Consider the following 21,981-nt stretch of genomic DNA (forward strand, 5'->3'; position numbering starts at 1 on the left):
CCATCTGCTGTAGGACTTCTGAAGGGGGAAGAGCAACAAGTGCCAATTGCCACTTCAACAGTGCATCGCTGACAGTACAGAACAACTCAAGATGCTGTGATCCCCATCCACAAGATGATCTGTGAGCTGGAGAGCCAAGGGGTGGTCAGCAAAACCCACTCACCCTTCAAAAGCCCCATCTGGCCTGTGCATAAATCTGAAGAAGAATGGAGATTGACTATGAAGTACCGTGCATTGAATGAAGTGACTCCACTGCTGAGCGCTGCTGTGCCGGACATGCTGGAACTGCAGTACGAGCTGGAGTCCAAGGCAGCGAGGTGGTATGCCACTATTGACATTGCCAATGCATTTTTCTCCATTCCTTTGGAAGCAGAATGCAGGCCTCAGTTTGCCTTTACGTGGAGGGGTGTGCAGTACACCTGGAACCGACTGCCCCAGGGGTGGAAACACAGTCCTACCATCTGCCATGGACTGATTCAGACTGCACTGGAAAAGGGTGAGGCTCCGGAACATCTGCAGTACATCGATGACATCATTGTGTGGGGGAATACTGCAGCTGAAGTGTTTGAGAAAGAAAGAGAAGATCATCTAGATTCTGCTGAAAGCTGGTTTTGCTATCAAGAAGAGCAAAGTTAAGGGACCTGCTCAAGAGATCCAGTTCCTGGGAATTAAGTGGGAAATTAAATGGCGTCAGATTCCCACTGATGTCATCAACAAGATCACAGTAATGTCTCCACCAACCAACAAGAAGGAAACACAAGCTTTCCTAGGCACCATAGGCTTTTGGAGAATGCACATTCCTGAGTACAGCCAGATCGTGAGCCCTCTCTACCTGGTTACCTGCAAGAAGAACACTTTCCACCGGGGCCCTGAACAGCAACAAGCCTTTGCCCAGATCAAGCAGGAGATTGCTCACGCAGTAGCCCTTGGCCCAGCAAGGACAGGACCAGATGTGAAGAATGTGCTCTACTCTGCAGCCGGGAGCCATGGTCTGTCCTGGAGCCTGTGGCAGAAGGTGCCTGGGGAGACTCGAGGTCGGCCACTGGGATTCTGGAGTCAAAGCTACAGAGGGTCTGAAGCCAACTACACTCCAACAAGGAAGGAAATTTCAGCAGCCTATGAAGGAGTCCAAGCTGCCTCAGACGTAATAGGCACTGAAACACAACTCCTCCTGGCACCCTGACTACCGGTGCTGGGGTGGATGTTTAAAGCAGAGGTTCCCTCTACCCACCACGCCACCAGTGTAACATGGAGTAAGTGGATTGCTCTCATCACACAGCACGCTCATATTGGAAAACTGAATCCCCCTGGGATTTTGCAGATAATTAGAAATTGGCCTGAAGGTGAAAACTTTAGTCTCACAGATGAAGAGGAGCAGGAACAAGTGACAAGGGCTGAAGAAGCTCCACCATACAACCAACTGCCAGCAGAAGAAACACACTATGCTCTTTTCACTGATGGTTCCTGTCGCATTGTAGGGATGAACCGGACGTGGAAAGCAGCTGTGTGGAGCCCCACACGACAGGTCGCACAAGCTACAGAAAGAGAAGGTGGGTCAAGCCAACTTGCTGAACACAAAGCTGTTCAATTGGCCCTGGACATTGCTGAAAGAGAGAAGTGGCAAAGCTCTACCTCTACACTGATTCATGGATGGTAGCCAATGATCTGTGGGGATGGTTGAAGAAGTGCAAAAAGGCTAATTGGCAGCGTAGAAGGAAAACCAATTTGGGCTGCAGATGAATGGAAAGACATTGCCACTCGGGTAGAGAAGCTACCTGTAAAAGTCCGCCATGTAGATGCCCATGTCCCCAAGAGTAGAGCTACTGAGGAGCACTGAAACAATGAGCAGGTAGATCAGGCTGCAAAGATAGAGGTATCAAAGATAGATTTAGATTGGCAACACAAGGGAGACCTGTTCGTAGCTCAATGGGCTCATGATGTCTGTCCTGGTTTAGGGTAAATTTGGGAGGAAACCTCCGAATGGGGTTCCTCAGGAGGGCAAACCCAAATGGCCCCTCCCCCCAGCCGGTCCGGGAAAAGAATTTCCTCAGAGAAAAGTGGAAAAAACTATTTATTTAACAAACAAACTGTCCACAAGCATAAGGAATGAATAATATGAAACAATAAAACCTCTCACTGCTCTGAAGAGAGATGGCAAAACTGAGAGAAGTCCTTGCCAGGAGTTAGCTCAGCTCTCTCAGTCTCTTATCAGTCCCAGTCCCTTTGGTGCTGGAAAATGCCGAGGTCCAGGCCCCGGTGGGCCACAGGTGCAGCTCCTGGTGCTCCTCTGGGTTTTTCAGTCCAGAGCAGATTTAAACAGTTCCAAGAAAAAGGAAAAAAAAAACAGTCTAGGAAGCTTCTTTGCCCCAGCTAGCTAGACTAACTTAAAGGAAAAAAAAATCTGACCGCTGTCCGTGCGTTCAATGAACTCACCGTCCAAGGATGAAGAAAAAGTGCAGAGGATTGAATAGTTTTTCAAAACAAACTGCGCGCTTCTTCTTTCTCTGCTCACTTCCAGAACCAGTCTTAAAGGTACAGAACACACAGAACAGACGATTGGGGATACAAGCATCATATTCACCCTAGGACATTGCCTCAGGTCATCAAGGCAGAGATGCCACCTATAAGTAAGCACAAAACCGAGGGGTGGATCTAACCATAGACAGTTTTTCTCAGATTATCCATGACTGTGACACATTTGCTGCAATCAAGCAGGCCAAGCGGGTGAAGCCCCTATAGTATAGTAAACAGTGGTCCAAATATAAGTATGGGGAGGCCTGGCAGATTGATTATATCACACTACTCCAGACATGTCAAGGTAAGCACTATGTGCTCACAATAGTAGAAGCCACCACGACGGGGTGGCTGAAGACCTACCCTGTGCCTCATGCTACGGCCTGTAACACCATTCTAGGCCTTGAATAGCAAGTTCTTTGGAGGCATGGTACCCCTGAGAGGATTGAGTCAGACAATGGGACTCATTTCAAGAATAGCCTTATCAACGCCTGGGCTAGGGAACATGGTATTGAATGAGTGTACCATATCCCCTACCATGCACCAGCTGCTGGGAAAGTAGAAAGATTCAATGGACTGTTAAAAACCACCTTGAAAGCATTGGGTGAGGGATCTTTCAAGAACTGGGAGCAGCATCTGGCAAAGGCCACCTGGTTAGTTAACACCTGAGGTTCCACCAACAGAGCAGGCCCTGCCCAGTCTGACCTCCTGCATACGGTAGGTGGAGATAAAGTCCCTGTAGTACATGTAAGAGGTTTGTTAGGGGAGACAGTTTGGATCAATTCTGCCTCAAGTACAGACAAACCCATCCATGGGATTGTCTTTGCTCAGGGACCAGGTTGTACATGATGGGTAATGCAGAAAAGATGGAACAACACGATGTGTACCTCAGGGAGATCTGATTGTTGGATGAGAACCATGTGTAAATATCACCTTTTGTTGAATGTCACTGCCATTGTCTGTATATAGCTGTATATTGTTTTTATATGATATATGCATGTATAATGTGTGTGTTTGTAGAGTTAGAATTCAATTAGTTTTGGTAGGTTGACGATATGGTGATAAGGGATGGAATGTCCTAGGGTGACTATGATGCTTGTATCCCAAATCGTCTGTTCTGTGTGTTCTGTACCATTTTCAACCACAGTTGAAAATGCTTTGTATGTTTAACCCTAAATCTTTTGCCCCTCACATGTAGTGTCCAGTGCCATTTGCTCTTGCGGCTGCTGTCAAGTTTCTTGCCTCAAGTCTCAATTCCTTTCTTGTTGGAGTCCGGAGCACGGGGAAAACCCCCCAAACTGCCCTGGGGGGTCTGAGACCCCTGCTGGGACCCCAGGAAAGCATTGCCTTTGACCTTAGTCTATGGGAAAAACTACAAATTTTCACCCTGTGACAAACTAAACTACTATCTAATTTAAATTTTTGTTGTTCTCATTTCATCCATAAGTGTTGGCAGTTTTTCCCATGAACTAAGGTCAAAGTCCAAGTTTTACTTTAAATCTGTTTAAAATTAATTAATCTTGAAAGAAAAAGCATGATGCTTACTGGTCAGAGCAGAGGAATCTATGAATACCTTCTAGACAGAATGTATTCATTTGGTGGTTCTGTAACAACAATTGCTCATGTTCTCCAGGAATAGAAAGGCTTCTTGACCAGATTTGTCATGTTCTCTGCACCACTTAGTCTTGAGTTTGTCTTGCCACACATTAAGCAGCAGTTTACTGTAATTGGAGGGTTACCATGTATGCTGATGGGTGCTTGAAAACTTGGGGTGTTCATTCCTCTGTACTTAAGAATTAATTTGGCCTTTCCTCCTGAGAGATTAGTAAAGCAGAAGTTGTCACCAAAATGGTTAGTGGGAGTGCATAGTGGATAGTTCCTCAGTTTTGCTAAAATAAGAGTCTTCAAAATTTTGTTAGATTTTTTAGAATTCATAGTGAATTACTTGTTAAATATTTGTTCAATGCTGAAATATCTTCTTCCTTCACAACTAAAATATTCTGGAATTTGAATTTCACTGAATTTCTGGCTGTAGCCCTTTCATTCCAATGCAGAACAAAAGTAACCTTCTAAGAATCTGGATATGGCTGAACAGAAATTATTTTGTCCAAGTCACTCTAGGTTTGGTTACGCTTCAAGGGCACATTGTGAATCCCCCTTTCAGTATCATACAGTGAGAGATACAGCCTGAGTGAGATGCTTGCTTTGTTGGTCCTGAGGTCTTGTCAAGCTGATCACTAGTCAGTCATCAATTAGGCAGGCAGGGGTTTATGTGGGAAGGGCGCTGGGTTTTTTTTTTTTATTATTATTATTATACAGTTCATGGACCAGTAGGTAACAAGAACCTTTTGCAGACTGTGTTGGTATTTTTCCTTGAGAAACAACACCCTGTGATAGCATTGCTCTCTCTACTGGTGCCTTGCATTTATTTAAACTGGATCATGTATTTGTGTCTTAATTGTAGTGATTTTCTAACCATGACATATGAACAAACTTCTCCATTACACCTTTGCTTTAATTTCCTTTATAGAGCACAGAACATCATGCTTTTTCTTTCAAGATTAATTAATTTTAAACAGATTTAAAGTAAAACTTGGACTTCATAGTTTCTCAGTGTAAATCATGTGTGTATGATAGTAAGGGAGCCCAGAACATGGAGTAGTCACTGTAGGCAGAATGCAAAAGGAGGTAAAGATAGTTGCCAAAAGTCATTCAGAGGTCCAGTGGCAAAATAACACAAAAGAACACACGTCTCCTCTTGTTCCCTATGCATAAGTTAGTGCAGCTTCCTGACATAATGGTCAGGCCTCCTGCTTGGTGCTTTTTTGAAATTGCCTCAACTGCCTGGGCCATTGGTCCAAATCTGTTCTTACTATGGACTATTACAACACGTGCAGAGCACATGGAAATAAAAAGCCATCTGTGGCTGTATTTGTGATGTGACTTCACATCTCTTCTTCCACTAGAGAAGGAGCTCTGTCAGCATGACTGGTGGTTTGGAATTTCACACTTGGGTTAGTTGTGTTTGAAAGGGAAAAGACATAGGTTTATTGGTAGCTTTTGTGGTCTCAAAGCCTGATGCAGTTTATAGATTCAGAAGGCTGAAGAATGTAGTCATGCTCTCATGCTACCTGTTATGCCAGCCATTAACTGCTGGAAGAAGATCAGTATTGTGCTCATTTTCATTAAAAGGAAGAAATTAAACCTCCCTATGCAGAAAAATCATACAAGGGAGATGTGCTTTTGCAGTGAGTCACCTCTTCACTTTAACTTTCTGTTTAAGTAAAGGATAAATCCATTCTTGATCTCATGAACAATGCAGGTAGGCAGGAGGGTGCTGTTTTTCCTTTTTCGTTTTTTCTTTTGCCTTCTAATCAAGTACACCTCATGACCTACTGCTGCTCCAAATCCATGAATATATGTATGAATGTATGAAAATTTGATGCTTTCAGGATGTGTTATATAAAAACACCCCATCATATCTAGATTATGTATGATCAATTCACACGACTGTTTTTGCTAAAAAAGCCTTTGCAGAGCCAGGCCTGATGTCAGAATCAAATATTTAGTAGTTGTTTGACTTCTAGTGAACAGTAAATTAGTATCTTGGCTTTAAAGTATTTTGCTGTTAGTGACTGTACGGCTCACTCTGTACCTGTCACATCCCACCAAGTACTAATATTTACCAAACACCACACATACCAGGAACTAGGAGAGGCAGAGCCAGCTGGTTTCTCCCCTAAAAAGTCACCGAGTGGTTGCCCATGGGCCATCTGTCATAAGGTCTTAACTATTTGCAGGCTTGGGATAAAGATCTGTGTTCTGAACCCTCCTAAGCACACAGCTCCCACCACGGGGAGTAGTTCATAAGCATAGCTGCTCTTTTCCCTTGAAATGTTTCAGCCATGTCCTTCTGGTAGAAGAGAATTCCCAGAAGTGCATTTCTCAGTGCCTTTTTGAGACTCCTTTCAGTCCAGAATGCTCAGACTGCCAGCCAGTTCTGCAGATGCTTTCATACATTGAGAATAGGAACTGTGGAAGTTCCTTGCAGAGCACAAATGTTGATTGCATTTCCAATGATAAATCTATTCCCCTTCCCTATCTCGAATTCATGTGCTGCTAGAAACCCTCCCTTTATACCATGACTTCTCTTTAAGTCTCTGCTATGTAACTATGTAAATACTGGTGGCGTATCTCTGATAGAGATTGTCACTGCATTGCTACTGGTAACCAGTGTTTATGTCACTTTCCCTTGCTTGAATAGGCTTTGACTCATAGTGGTTTTCAGGACAATGGTTATAAAATAACACACTGAGGGGTTGCCGAGACTATAGTTTTGCAATAGGGACAACTGTTGACCTCAGGGCTACAAGAAAGCATTTTTCTTCTTTTTCTTAAGGGTTTTGTTCTTTTATAGCATGAGATTTTCTTGCATGGAAGTTTGGAAAACAAGATGTCTATGTTAGCAAGTTGAAGTCTGGAGGGAAATCTCTACACTCCTGAGCACAAATGCTCATTCTTTCTAACTCTTCTGAAGCATTGCTTAACTGAAATTTTAAGTGCTTCAGTTGTCCCACCTTTCTTTGGATTACTTGCTGGCAGGCTGTGCCATACTTTGGATTATTGTCTGATTTAAGTGATGGCAGAAAGAAGTACTGAAACCAGTGCTTATTCAATTATTTTTCTAATTAAAGGACTTGCTTGAGAACAACAGTTAGATGTTAAACTTTTTCTTTCCTTTTTTTAAAGATTCAAGAACCCTAGAGACAAGGGCCATATTTTTGGCAGATGCAAAATGTCTTCACATCACAATTGTGATTTGTGAATCAAGACAATTGAAGGGTCTGATGGCTGGCTTCTGTTTCCAGGTACATATCTAATTTTCTGTATAAGCATAATGTTGCCTGCACGTGGATACAAACATCACAAAATTAGCGTGTATTGTTAAAAGTTAAAATCCAGATTTTAAGCAGCTTTAAACTAATTTTTCTCTTTAAATCTAAGGTCATCTGAATTTTCTCAAGTATCCTCCCTAAACAAGGTCTTGCAAAACTCAGGTTGCCTCTCCTTTCTTTCATCTTTTCTCCTGTCCATTCAAGCTCCACAGCCAGGGCTTGTCCCTTAATACCTGCTTAGCTCACACAGTCTAAACTGGGGAGTCCAGACACTTCTGCAAGTAAGAAAATGGAAATTAATTCCTTCATCCCCTCTCTTGAGCTTTGTGAAGAGGCCTGATTATATCAGTAATATCACCAGAAAATTCAAATTCTGCAGTGGATTTTAAGACAGTGTGAAAAGTGCTCTATTTTTAGAATGTAAGTGTATGTATATATAATGTGGACATTTCTGGTAACTGTAAATATGCATAAAGCTGCAAACAAAAAGCATTACACAACTTCTTTTAGAACAGCTTATTTTCTCTAGTAGCACAGGTGATTTTCTCTCTAGACTACATTTAGCACAGACAGTTACACAACTAGTGCAACTACCTCATCTAACAAGAATTGGTAGGAACATGCAAATTGAAACGGTCAACAGAGCTGCTCTTAAATAAAACAGATTCATCAGAAGCCATGTGCTTTTCATCTAGAATCTGGCACGGACAGGTAGAGCTGTGCAACATACCACACTGCAAAACTAAATAAACACAACATTTTGCTTCTAATGTTTTCCTTAGTTGTTCTAAAATCAGGAGTACATGACGTTAAAATAGCTTCGCTACTCTGTAGATTCCCTTAAAGAGAATGATTAGCTACAAAGCTTCGCGATTCGAGATTTAGCAGGAAATGGCATTCTCGCTTTTCAAAATCACTTCGAGCCGATGTTTCTTTAACATTACCGGAGGTACCAAAACACCGAACCCTGGAGCGAATTCCGTGTCTCACCGAGGTGCCCGTGCAGACCAGCGGGTCAAACCCAACTCCGCGCACGGTGTGCCCGGTGGACAGCGCACCACAGCCCAGCACCTCAGTTCTCCGCATGGCGCAAACCACCCTGCACCAGGGGAAGCGCCGCCGGGACAGGGTGTCCGAGAGGATGAAAAAACCCTCCCAGTGGGGGCCGGGCCTGAGCGTTATAAAACCGCCTGGTTTTGTAACAACCTGCGGATGCTGCCCAATGAGCGCCGCCGCCGCCGTCACGTGCCCGCCTTTATATAAGCGGCGGCACTACTATGGGCTAGTGGAGTCGCGCCGCCCGGTGTTCCGCGCCGCCCGCCGCGCTAGAGCTGCTGCCATGGGCTCGCACCTGCCGCCGCGCCCCGAGTCCCAGCTGGTGCTGCAGCTGGCGGCCGGGGCTCTGCAGGCGCAGAACTTGGAGGCGCCGGGCGGCGGCCTGGGGCCCGAGTGGCAGGTGCTGCTCGGGCGGGCGGACGCGCTGGCCTTCGGCGGGCGGCTGCACGAGGCGCTGCCGCTGTACCAGCTGGCGTCCCGCCACCAGCAGCTGCGCGCTGAGCAGCTGGAGAAGCTGGTGGAGTGCCTGGCGCAGAGCGTCCGGATCAAAGAGGGGCTGCCCACCGCCGGGCAGCCCGCGGGACCCCGCGAGTGGGACGTCTTCAGGTGCCGCAAATGCCAGGGCTTCCTCTTCGAGCCCGTTTCCTTGCCTTGCGGACACACGTTCTGCAAAAAGTGCCTGGAGAGGGACCGGACGCCCGAGTCCCGCTGCGTCCTGTGCAAGGAGGCGGGCGGCGCGGCGGCCGGGCAACTGCGGGTCAATGTCATCCTCAGCAACCTGCTGACCAAGTGGTTCCCCTGCCAAGTGAAGGCTTCGCAGCTTCGGCATGAAGGGAACCTCCTCTACAAGGAGAAGAAACTCCAAGCCGCCCTGCAGAAGTACAACGAAGCAGTCAACCTAGGTAAGGGCTCCCCCTCCCCGGTGCTGGTCCCTGGCTCCGAGCCGGGGGAGAACATTCCACTGTCCGGGGCTCGCTGGCGGCCTCTCCGGCGCCTCTCGTCCCGCCGAGCCGTGGGCTCGGCCGGGGATACCCTGGTGTCCGGGAGTGTGCCGGGGACGCGCTCCCGCTCGCCGCCGGCTCCCTGGGGCGGGTGTCGGGAGAGGCCTGGAGGGGAGCCCCAGGGAGGGTTCTCGGCTCTTCGGCTCCCGGTGAAACTGGGTCAGGAGAGCAGTGGTTGTGTAAGCCCGAGCCTGCGGTCCGGCTGGGCTCCCCCCGGCCGGCGCCGTTGTGTAAGCGGCGGAGCCGGGGAGGGGGGGGGGGGGGGAAGCGGAGCGCCGCGCCCTGGGCATCCCGCTGCGCCCCGGGAAGGGCTCTGGACGCGGGGGGAGGATCCCCGTCGACCAGCCCCGTGCGCGAAGCAGCCGCTCGCAGCCGAGCGCGAAGGCAGCGGCAGGCATGCATGTCCAGGCTGTGGGCGCGTCCTGGATCCCCGGCCGGCCCGGCCCCGCTCTCCCTCCCTATCGCCGGGAAGCGCCTGCGGGGCTGTGCAGGGAGAACTTTTGATGCGGTCCTTTTTATGCAGTTTGAGGAAAAGTGACTCACGCTGCAAGCACTAAGTAGAAGTTAAAGGCAAGGTATTATAGGGAGGCGTTTCACTTAAATGAAAGTGTTCCTAAGAAAAGTGCCCAGCCTTCTCCTAGCACACGTTGTCTTGATGCTACAGTGTGCGTAACTCGGTGATCATTGTAGCGCTACATGATTCTTCATGCTGTTCCTTCTTTTCCTGTGTTTTGAGCTCTGGCATGAAAAGACCCTTATTTATCACTTAAAAACTTTGATGCTACCAATTTTGAAACTCGTCCCTACAGTGTGACAGCATTCCTCCTGCTGTCTTAAATGTCTCCTGTGTGTCTTTACCAACCATCTGATACTCAGTGCTGGTAATTTATTGTGTGAGCATCTCAGCATTTATTTATGCAATGTTCTCTGCAGTTATATAATACATAGCTGGTATTTTGTCTGGAGTTGTCCAAAGAGGTTTCCAGATTTAATTTAGTACATAGTTATTTAAAAACTGGATGTTTTGTGGGCTTGTGCAACTTGGAAGCACCAACGTGTTTAAAAAAAAAAATTAAGGCGTAAAGCTTATGTAACTAATTTATATTTACCTAATCAACCACTTTTTCTATTTCCTACAGCTCCAAATGACCACTTACTCTATAGCAATCGGTCCCAGATTAACTCTACTTTGAAAGCTTGTGAAGATGCATTGCACGATGCAGAAACAGCATGCAGGCTCCAGCCATACTGGTTGAAAGTAAGTTCTGACTCCAGTTGTACTTTTTTAAAACCTTGATACTGCCCTAATAAGAAATGGTTAGAATGGTCAGACAGTGGAATCTGAAGGAGACTAACTTCTTGGACTCCTTCAATTTACAGACATTTAACCATTATATTATTGAGCTTCTTGGGGTGAAGGAAGAGAGTGCTAGTCCTGGAGAATGAGCTGAGGCTATTATGTTTGACTTGGATGAATATCAATTTTTGTGAACTCTCTAAAAATTGAATGTTAAGGATAAAATGACTATTTTAAAAGGTGGATATAGTGGAAGTAGATGTTTCCAATATCAGTTGGACTCAGGTGCTGTGAGAATCATACTTGCATGAGTGGAAGACTATCCTGTTTATGCTTGTAGTTTTCAGGACTGTTATGTTTAGAAACCCAGACACACTGGTGGTGTCTAGGTGTAAGACATGGTTATAGTGATTTTTTTCCTGTCTAACTTTTCCTTCTTCAGAAAGATCTTTTGTACTTTCACTGTGGTTTTATTGCACATTCTCTTGACAAAAGCTGCAGCTGTGGATGTGTTTCCTTGAAGGGTCACCTAAGGAAAGGACAAGCATTAGCTAATCTGGGGAAAACAGAAGAAGCTTTAAGGGAGTTTCTACTCTGCCTTGCTTTAGATACTGGGAACAAGATGGCCAAGTCTGAGGCACAAAAGGTGAGTTCCCTAAATCATCAGGAACTGCACAATTATTTTCAGTGGTCTCTCAAAGGAGGATAAGATTTTTTTTCTTTTCCTCTCCTTATTGCAGAGAGCTGGATGGAGAAACAAATCCAGATTGTTGTTCACATTTGAGTCATGTATTGCTGATCTGAAGATAGGAAGGTAGCAAGAAAATATACTTTGCAGCCATTCAGTGGAAACAGTGTTAGCATCAACAAATTTGAAGGAAAATTGAGTTGTTAATATTTGCCACCCACAGACTATTGTGATTCTCAAATTTCTAATCTGATTCCTAACCTGGCAAGCTATTATCAATGATGGAGTGTAGAAGAGGGGGAGTTGCTATTGAATGATGTATTAGGCCAACGACTGGCAGAACACAACACGCAGCGCTCATCAAACTCCACTTGGGAGCGGCAGTTTTCTTCCTACTGCCAGTCATGCTGCCCAAGTGTCAGGGTGTGCAAGAGGAAGCAGTCAACAAAGGAAAAGCAGTTTTAAAACAGTTTTTTAGGGTTGCTAATAATTAATGCTAAATAAGCAAAAAAATGGATCTGCAGTGAGGCTTTTTTCAGTTGCAACCTACAATGTGTGTGAATTCTTATATGGCTTTTGTGAATACTGCTGTTATACCCACCCCTCAAATCTCTGATATCCTGTAAATCAGTATTTTGACATTGGATCATTTTGGTTTTGTTGTTATCGTAGTTAGAAGGCTCAGTGTTGCAGTGATTACTTATGGCAATAAAAATATAATAGTTTTATTTTCCTTTATGGCAGTGTATTTATGCCATTCTCAATCACTGGTGGGATGGGAACATTAGGGTTTTTACGTGCTGTAGCACATAAGGCTTTCTAAAAGCACAGTAGAATTCTTACAGTAAAATTCTATTCATGAAGGTAACAGAGTATAACCTGAGTGGTTGTAGTGAAATCAAATTTCTATCTCATTTTATATATGCTTGAGATTTCAGCCTCTGAGGAATTTTTGTCACTGATGTTTGAGGATTTTGTTTGCTTTTTTCCCCAGTGGGTTCCATGCAGTCTTTAATTGTCATTATGTCATGATTTGTGCTCACAGTCATGCTGGAAGACTTTCTGTGAACTAGAACAAAAAGACCAGAAACAAGCAGATATGTTTCTAAATTCTGGCTGCAAATAGCCGTTTCCAAGACATTTAATTTCTGAGCAGTGGGGTTCTGAGAAAAACTAGGCTTCTTATGACTGAAAGAATTACTCATGCACTCATCAGACAGAGTTCATCCATGATGCAATATTTTACTGAGTCATTTCCAAGGCTGTTCACATAGCAATGGCATAGTATGTTTTACCAAATTCTTTGGGTGCAGTTGTGATGTTCTGCTTGTATTGACTGTCTGCTTGTTAGTTTGGACATAGTGTGATCCTGTGAAATCTTTTTTGGCTTTAAATAGAAATCTCAGCTGTCATGTGGCTTCCTCAGGCATCAGCAGGATGACCTCAGTAATATGTTGAAATTAGTTTTTGAAGTGTAAATCTTCTATTCAGCTCTGTTTCTTTCCTTAAATATTCATCTGATAATCTATGCCATACAAGGGACTTCAAGCTGCTACTTGAAACAGATTCACTTATTTTCTTATAGCAAATGAAAAAATAGCATTTTTCTACTGCCTACCTTTTTTTGTATTCTCACATAAGTGAATTAAAAATAGCTACAGCTTACAATATCAGACACATTTACCCAACTGATCTTGGATTAAGCCTGTGAGATGAGTGCTTTGTGTACTAGTAAACTCCAGTGAAAGATGATGTGCAGCAAAAAAAAAAAAAAAACAAACAAAAAAACCCAAAAAACCAACTAACCAACCAAAAAAACCCCCAACCCCAAAACATTTAAGAAAGATGTTAATAATTTCTGGTGAGCCCTGAACTGCAGGACAAAGACAACAAAGGCATGTGTGTGTCACATCACAGAGAATGGTTAATAACTCTGTGGGCTTGTTTAACTCTGAAAATGTTTCTTGCTATCTGTTTGGCCTGTATTGCATTAGCTCTTACACTTTTCGTTCCTACTCTAGTTTAAAGGGCTCTTTAAATGGTTTTAACAAAATCCTGGATGCTTCTTTCAGCTATTCCCTTACTTGCTTTTTCATTTAGAGGTTGCAAGGAAGGAACTAAGCAGTGAAGTGTTCTGTTTTATATCACAGCTTCTACTTAGTTTGTTTTCACTCATTCCGGGAAATGCTCAGGAACACATACCTGATATCCTGCAGCTGTTGTCACGTCACTCTAGATTAAAGGGGAATCTCCTAAATTCAGTGGGATCTGGAGGCACCAGCCATAACCTACAAAGGTTGCTCAAGGTAAAGATCAAGTCTGATGTGTGGTTCTTAATTTGTTGTGTTTTGTGTTCACATTGGGAAGCCTTCTCTCCTTTTTGCCTCTGGGAGATAGGAGGGTACATTTTCTCAAATTGTTACTGCGTTTCAGAACATACAAAATATTGTTAACTTACTGAAGTCTCCTTATTTGACCTTTTTTCTTTAATAGAACTCCTCTGTTGTTCTGATAAATTTTATGTCAGAATTGAGTTGGTTCTACTGTAATTCTTTAGGTCTTTCAAGTAGTTGGTAGTGGAAAAGGGCCTCTAGATTGGATTTACTCTCAAATGCTAAAATCTAGAGCTTCAACTTGAGCTATAACTGATGATGCCAGTAACAGTCATTCTATACTCAGTCTGTACAATACTTAGAGGTTATTGTAGAGGTACATAAGATATATTAGCTACTTCATAACTTCGTTTTTGCAGCTGTAGTTTTGGAGATGGCTGCAGAGGTTTATGTTCATAGGTTTGTAAGGATCACTTCTGCTTCACTGAAACCTGAACTTTGGGATGGAGTTTGCATATATTGAAAACTTGGCCAGTCCTTACAAACAAAAGTGGTAGGTTTTGAGCTACCTTGTTGAGACTGATAAGAAACAATCAGTGACATTGCCCCATACAAAGGCTATTAGGATATTCTGACAAGAAACACTTTTGTATGACTTTCACAAAGCCATTCAAGGGACAGTTCACTGATCTTCCTGCATGTTATGCATCACAATCCAGTGTCTGTTTTTGGGTCCATCCTGGGAGGTGATGTTACAAAGCTGACAGGTGATGTCCTGTGTAGTGGCTGCTCACAGGATGTCCTGCGGCCATAACGGGATAAACCCTGAATGGTTTATCCTCTGAGAAAGGAATCTGCCTTGCAAGAGGAAGCTCTGGGCATTTTCTCTCTTATAAATTTTGTGTGTTTTTACTGCTTCCTTAAAATGAACTGATGTTGTTTTGGTTTTTCTGTTGGTTGATACTGTCACCATGATATAAACAATATGCATTTTCCCATAGGTTCAGTGGTAACAATACATTTAACATGAGATCTAGCCACATATCTGCCTGAATCCAGTTTCACAACCTTCAAGCTTTAAAGCCACACAAAAGGGCTGGAAATACTCAATGGTGGGGAGGGGAAATCAAGTTTGTTGGTTGCTTGCTTTTTGGGGTTTGGGGTTTTTTTTTAATTAGGATTAGCAATTCTCAGACTCGCTTCTTGACCTACAAAGTCCTTCCTGGTGATCCATAATATTAAATATTTTTGACAGGCTGAGATTTTTTCCTTACCAAGTTGTTGGAAGATTGGTCTAATGTCAGTCCTTTCTTCACACAGGTCAATGTGGAACAGAAAAAGGGTTTTTCCGTTCAAGAGGAACCAAATGTAACTACTGGTAGTTTGAGGAAATCTATACAAATTACAGAGAGCAAAAAGGACTGCTCAGAGGAGGAGAACACATTCACCTTCATGCCAGAGTCTACCTTTCTCATCTCTGAGAAATGCAGCTTCCCGAAAAGGAAGTGCTGCTCAGAAGAGATGCGAAATGCTGAGGTGCCTTGCAAACTGATGAAGAAAGGTATGTTTAATTACACACAGGACAGGTCCCATGGCATGCAACCCATGGAAACTTTTCTTTTGTAAGATTCAGACAAAGAGGGACCAAATTACACTTTGCCTTTTATATTTTCTCTTTTGCCTAATCAAGGCATGCATGTTGTGGAATCTTTCCTGTGTGTAGAGAGAAAAAAAGTCTAAAAAGGGGCAAAGAAGGTTGGGTCATGTGCTTTACCCAGAAGAGCTCTGAATCTTTTAAAGAACATCAGTGTTGCACATGGTCTTAGCACTTTCTATAACAATTTTAAAAGTGCAAACTCTGTTCTTGATATCTGACCTTGTTTTCATGCTGTGGGATGTATTTACAATGGTATGAGAGAAAAATTTGTCTCACTTTGGATTTTCAGCACTAAGAAAAAGTGTTTTGACATTGATTGCTAATGCAAGGCCAGATTGAACCCTCTGTAAGTGGGTATAATGTGACCAAAATTAAGGGGAAATATGCTGATTTGTGCCAAGGCTGAATTTGAAGCTTTGCATAGAAATTACTGTAATGATGTTTCATGGTTCAGTAAGTTGCGAGTATATACAACACACATTTAAATATCAGATGTTGGCATAAATACATAAGATAGCATTGTGCTCCTATAGTTCTGTTCAATGACATTTTTCTTTTCTTATTGATAGACATAGTTGGAAAGGAAAATAGTACTGGACAACATATTTCATTTGAAGTTGTGGATCCATCAGATTTGGACTGCTCCCTGTGTATGAGGTGTGTTCTTTTCTCACAGATATCTATAGCTTTCCAGTTGTATCTTCCTTTTATGACCTAGAGATTTTCTAGCTTACTTGGTACTTATTTTTGCCTGTAACATGAAATTAGCTTTTACTGTGATTGTTATTCCAGTGATGCATTTCTAGACCTTTCGTTCTGGGCACTATTGATGAATAGGGACTCTGATCTTCTCGGGCTAGTGATTGCTTTGGAAAGGGCACACAAAGTCACATGAGAGTTAAGCATGTTAGTGAAGGTGTCTGAAGGATTTGCTCTCACCACTGATACCCACCCAGCCAGTGGCACAGTGCACAAACCTGCAGTTTGTCATCTGGGAATTTGTAGAGCTGTTTGGCACGAAAAACACAAAATACCTAAAGAGACCACATCCAATGAATATTCTGAGTTTGCATGTGAAGTACTGTGTTGCTGCTATTGCAATAGGAGGATCTTGCGAGTAAACAAGAGTATGTTTTAACTCTCTTGCTTAAGAGGTTTGTTCCTCACTTTACTGAGGCAGTCACTCCATTTGCTTGAAGATTTCTTCTTTCAGTTAAACAACAGTTATTCTTGGGAACAGCAATGGCTTAGTAAAACAAGTAGGAGTTGTCAACTGCATCTATTTTACTACTTGTTTTGTACAAGACATTTTAACTTTGGCAAATACATTATGTGGAGGGTTTTTAGTGACTTAGAAATATTGGGAAGGTGTTTCACTTGCTGCAGTGAGTGTTGCTTAGGTTGTTTGGTTTTTTTAATTACCCAGATTTATCTATAATTCATGTTGGGGTTAGTTTTGCACAATATTTTTTAATTCTTAAATAGCAGATAGCCTCTTAGGGATTTACTTCTGAAGGCCTGTGTTTTGAGAAATCTGGATTTTGTTGTTTGTATGCTGAAACTTCCCAGGGTCTGGCCCTTTGAGTTTCCTCAGGACTCAGCCCAATGGCAACTTGAACGGAGAGAGACAACTTTGATCCAGTTGTCTGAAAAGTACTTTTAATAATACAAAAATAACAATAAGGCATCCACAGTATTGGACCGAACCGGACAAAGCAGTACAAGGGGCAAAAGGCACAAGGCCAAAGGCGGAGTCCAGGGACAGAGAGGGGTAGTTATACACTCTGGTGTGTGTGAGGAGTTAAGGTGGGGCCTGAGGGAGGGGTCCAATAGGGGACAATGATTAGAAATATTACAATTCTTGCACCAAAAATCAACCTATGATAACACAGGGAACTGAGAACTTTCTGGTAACAATTAGCATAAGAGAGCATGTCAATCAGCCTTCTGCTTATGGCACTAAGAATGGGGTTTCCCAAGGCATTTTTCCAGGGTTCTCGTTTTTCCTGGGGAAACTGCTCTCTACAGTATGCAGAAGAGGAGGCTTCAATTTGTTTCAAACTGAAAGCTTTGCAGACCAACTGCTGTACTGTCTGATTTGCTTCTGCTTAGAATAAATCAGATCTGCCCCCTCTCCCTCTGCCTGTCTGCAGCAAAAATATGTTCCAAAAGTTAATGCAGCTGTCAAAACACTCTGTAGTGCAAAGAGCAAAACTTTCCTCTAACAGAAAGCCACACAATTAGTCTTAGATGGTTTAGTGATTCTGCTTGTTTATCATGGTGTCCACAAAGCCTTTTTCAGGTGTTTTCAATAAAATTAGTTAATCCTACTTTCTCATCCTCTATGTTAAATCAGAAACAGCCAGACTACAATACATTTGTAAAGGAATTAGCCCAGGGATTACTGTTTCCCTTAGAGTATAGAGGATGGTATAGGTGCTGCGCTTGGAATTGTAGTCCCAACTGCAGGCCTTGCCTTCAGAAGGATGTTAGCTTTGTAACATCACTGCACAAGGAAGGTTTGTGCTCAGGAATGCTCTCTTAAGATCTTTCTTGTTATTTATGCAGACCAATTATAATTATTTCCTGCCATGTTCTTCAGAAGTGTTTTGAGGATTTGGTTCCTGAGATACTTTGGACTAATTACCTAGTAACCTACTGACCTGTTCACTCCTGCAGGAGCTGTTATTAACCTGTTTGTCTGATGGAGTGGCCAAAATGTTTTTGATCTACCTTTGCTCCAGCAGCAAGCAGAAAATACAAACTAGTCAAAGCAACATACTTGTCACTATAGGACACAAAATGAACAACACACACACAGTCAAGTCGTCAGGGCAAAAAAAGGAAAGTTTATTTTTCTACTTCAATTTATATAGATTTTGGACAATGACCACGGATTGGAGGATGAGGTTGACACCTCTCCAACCACACTGGTCCAACTAGAAGTCCATCAATTGTCCCTCCTCAAGAGAGGAATGATTAACAAGAAACAGTTTACGATGACATTACTTTGTTTACATGAAAATCTGTGAGAAACTCCACTACAAAAATGCAAACATCAGAAGGCTGAAAAAGATCAGGGCGACATCTCACCCTTGTTCCGTTTAAAAAAAGAAAAAGGAAAAATGAACAGTGTTCAGTGTCTGCTTGTGGAGGGACCATCGGAGTGATCACTCGTGTCATCTGCATCTGAGCCATCACTCGATGGTTCATCCACTTCATGACTTTCATTTTGGTCATGGTCTCCAGTTTGCCTATCTGCCGGATTTTTCCTTTGCAGTCGCAGGTCAGGATGAACACACCTTACAGGTACCCAGCGTGCCCCAGTATCTGTGGATACACAAGCATACCCACGCCCCGAAGCGATAAGGTCATAGGGACCTTCCCACTGGTGACTAAATTCCGCACCCGAACCATCACTTGAGGCTGATGCGTCTCGTCCAAAGCCTGTAACAAAAGGTGATAGTTCAAAATGACAGGAGTATTAGAATTCTGCGGCACCGTAAGGTGATTGATGGTATACAAAGCTTTTGCCAACTGACTGTGTGGGGTCTCACCCTCCATTCCCCATTTTTGTTTTTGAAGAACCCACTTTAGAGTACCATGAGTGCATTCTACAATAGCTTGACCAGTCAGAGAATGAGGGATACCGAACTTGTGTGACACACCCCACAACTGCAGGAACTGCCACACCTTCTGCTAGGCGTATGCAGGACCATTGTCAGTCTTCACAGCAGAAGGTATGCCTAAAACAGCAAAGGCCTGCCTCCAGTGGGCAATGACATCATGAGTCTTTTCTCCAGTGTGAGCAGAAGCCTGCATCGCAGAGGAGGTGTCGACAGTGAGATGCACATACTTGAGCCGGCCAAACTCGGCAACTTGAGTGACATCAGTCTGCCAAAGCTCCGAGGCCCTAAGGTCTCTGGGGTTCACCCCTGCTGGCAAAGGCACAGCAAGCGCGTGACAGTCGTCACACGACTCGACAATGTCATGGGCTTCAGTTGGCGTCAACTGAAACTGCTTCTGCAAGGTTTGTGTGCTCTGATGGAAAAACCCATGCGATGCCTTGGCCTGCAGCAGTGTATCAGGCTGAGGTGCTACCCACGCTGGGCTAGCCAACTTGTCAGCCCTTGTGTTACCTTCCGCTATAAACCCTGGCAAATTGGTATGACTCTTCACATGCAGAATGCAATACGGATGAACCCAGGCCTGAATGGCACACCACAGGGTCTTCAGCAAATGAAACAAAGCAGCATTGCTGACTTCCTTCAAAACTGAATGACCCAACTGCTGTGCTATGTTGGCCACATAGGCAGAATCCGTGACCAAATTGAAAGGTTCCTGGGAAAATTTTTGAAATGCCATGACAGCAGCCCTCAATTCAACCAATTGGGCTGACCCATCATCATGACCTTCCAGAACCTGCCACTCAGATCCATCCCTCCAATTAACAATGGCCTTCCCTGTTCTTCCCGAACCATCAGTAAAGACGGTGGGTCCTTGCACTGGCTCCTGACTAGTTTTGGGCTACAAAGAAATCTCTGTGAATTTTGCCACTTGCAATAGCTTGTGGCTGGGCAGATGATAAGTGATCTGCCCTGAAAAGTTTTCCAGAGCACTTTGCAGAAAAATACTGTTTGCAAAGCTCCAGTCAAAGTCCTCCCGCTGTACCGGGAGTACAATCTTTGTGGGATCCGCACCCATCAATTGCAAACACTGTTGCTGGCATTTGATTATCAAATGAGCGATCAGCTCAAACAATGCTGTTGCCATCTTCTGCGGCTGATGGGGCAGGAAGACCCATTCCAAGATGTGCAAGGAATCGGACCATTCGTCATTCCATTGGCCAATGATACCTATGGGATGTAAATCTGGAGTGGTGATGAAAACAGTGACAACAATGGAGGGGTCAATGCGATAGACTTGGTGAGCAGAAACAGCTCGCTGAACCTCCTCCAGCACCTGACGTGCCTCAGGGGTCAATGTGCGAGGCGACTTCAAATCAGAGTCTCCCTTTAACAAATCAAAGGAGATGGTTGTGCTGTGGTCAGTCCCAAATATGGACGCAACCAGGTGTTGACACCTACCAATTTCTGGGCATCATTCAGTGTCTTCACCGAATGCACAAATTGCACCTCTTGGTGTTGGACCATTCGTTCCAAAATTTTGACCCCCAAATATTTCCAAGGAGGTTGTTGCTGAACCTTTTCTGGAGCCACCTGCAGCCCATGAGAATGCAAAGCATTGAGCAACTGAGGCTGTATCCTCAGCAACTCTTCCTGAGTGGATGCAGCCACCAATATGTCATCCATATAGTAATAAAAATGAGCACCAGGAAACTGTTTGCAAGCTCCAGACAAGGCTCAGGCCACATACCATTGGCATATGGCTGGCAAGTTCCAAGAACCCTGGGGAAGAACCCTCCATTGATATCGCTGTGTGGGTCAGCATTGTTAATTGCTGGCACCGAGAAGGCAAATTTTGGTTTGTCATCAAGATGCAAAGGAATTGTAAAGAAACAATCCTTCAGATCCACAATGAGGACCGGCCAATCTGCGGGAAGCATGGTGGGCGATGGCATACCAGCCTGCAACATTCCCATGCTTTCTATCACAGCACTGACCTTCCAGAGGTCTTGTAACAACCTCCATTTCCCAGATTTCTTCTTGATGCAGAAGACAGGAGCGTTCCAGGGACTGGTAGAAGGCTCCAGATGACCCTGGTCCAATTGCTCCTGAACCAAGTTACGAAGGGCGACTAGTTTGTCTTGAGGGAGGGGCCACTGGTTCTCCCAGATGGGTTTGTCCACCAGCCACCATATAGGAGGCACAGGACACTCTTCACCCTTCATCGCAGTGGCCTCCATCAAAAATCTGTCCCACTGCGCACCCCCCACATGGCCAGAACATCCCTCCCCCAGAGATCAGCAATAGTTGCAGTGACATGAGGCCAAATAATGGCTGTCTGTCCCTCTGGGTTTGTGATCACCACAGGCTGCCGGCTCACGTAGCATTGCGCCGTTCCTGCCAATCCTGCGACGGGCATCTCCACCAGATCCAAGGGCCACTCTGGGGGCCAAGCGGCAAGGGAGATAATTGTGATGTCTGTGCCACTGTCAAGGAGCCCGTGGAGGCGGATCTCTGGCGGTGTTGCACCAGGAATGGACAGGGTACACAGCATCTTAGGACAGTTTTTGGTCAGGACAGTGGTCCAGTGAACCTGAGGTGGCCCAGTGGATCCAAAACCGCTGTCTCCTCGTGACCGGGTCTCTGTCCTGTGAACAGAAGACTTGAAAGGCACAAGTTGAGCAATTTGGGTCTTTTCGGGGATAGTGATGGGGGGGTGGGTGTGGAAACCATGACATAAAGTTGTCCAATGAAATCTGCATCAATGAGTCCCAGATACACAATGATACCCTGAATGGTGGCACTAGATCTCCCCATGAGGAGAGCACTCATGCCCTCACCCACGGGACCAAAGGCATCCAGGGGGACTTTGTGCACTTCGCAAGAGTCTAAGACGACAGTTGCTGCTGTGCAG

The 21,981-nt window shown here is 44.3% G+C and overlaps 1 protein-coding gene across 3 annotated transcripts in view; it reads left to right on the forward strand.

The window, feature by feature from the left end:
- Nucleotides 1-8,748: 8,748 nt before the first annotated feature.
- The window catches only part of LOC310922060 (LON peptidase N-terminal domain and RING finger protein 3-like), a gene marked incomplete at its 5' end in the record, with an annotated part of 29,800 nt that continues 16,567 nt past the window's right edge, over nt 8,749-21,981 (forward strand). For all 3 annotated transcript variants that reach the window (XR_014592290.1, XM_083882379.1, XM_083882380.1), the window contains 6 exons: nt 8,749-9,367; nt 10,606-10,724; nt 11,287-11,409; nt 13,602-13,757; nt 15,105-15,345; nt 16,011-16,098. Coding sequence is in view for 2 of the 3 variants with exons in the window: in XM_083882379.1 (XP_083738505.1) it covers nt 8,749-9,367; nt 10,606-10,724; nt 11,287-11,409; nt 13,602-13,757; nt 15,105-15,345; nt 16,011-16,098 (1,346 nt within the window). The remainder of the gene's footprint in view (nt 9,368-10,605; nt 10,725-11,286; nt 11,410-13,601; nt 13,758-15,104; nt 15,346-16,010; nt 16,099-21,981) is intronic.

Source organism: Zosterops lateralis (assembly GCF_965231275.1).
Source record: "Zosterops lateralis genome assembly, chromosome: W".
Lineage (NCBI taxonomy): Eukaryota > Metazoa > Chordata > Aves > Passeriformes > Zosteropidae > Zosterops > Zosterops lateralis.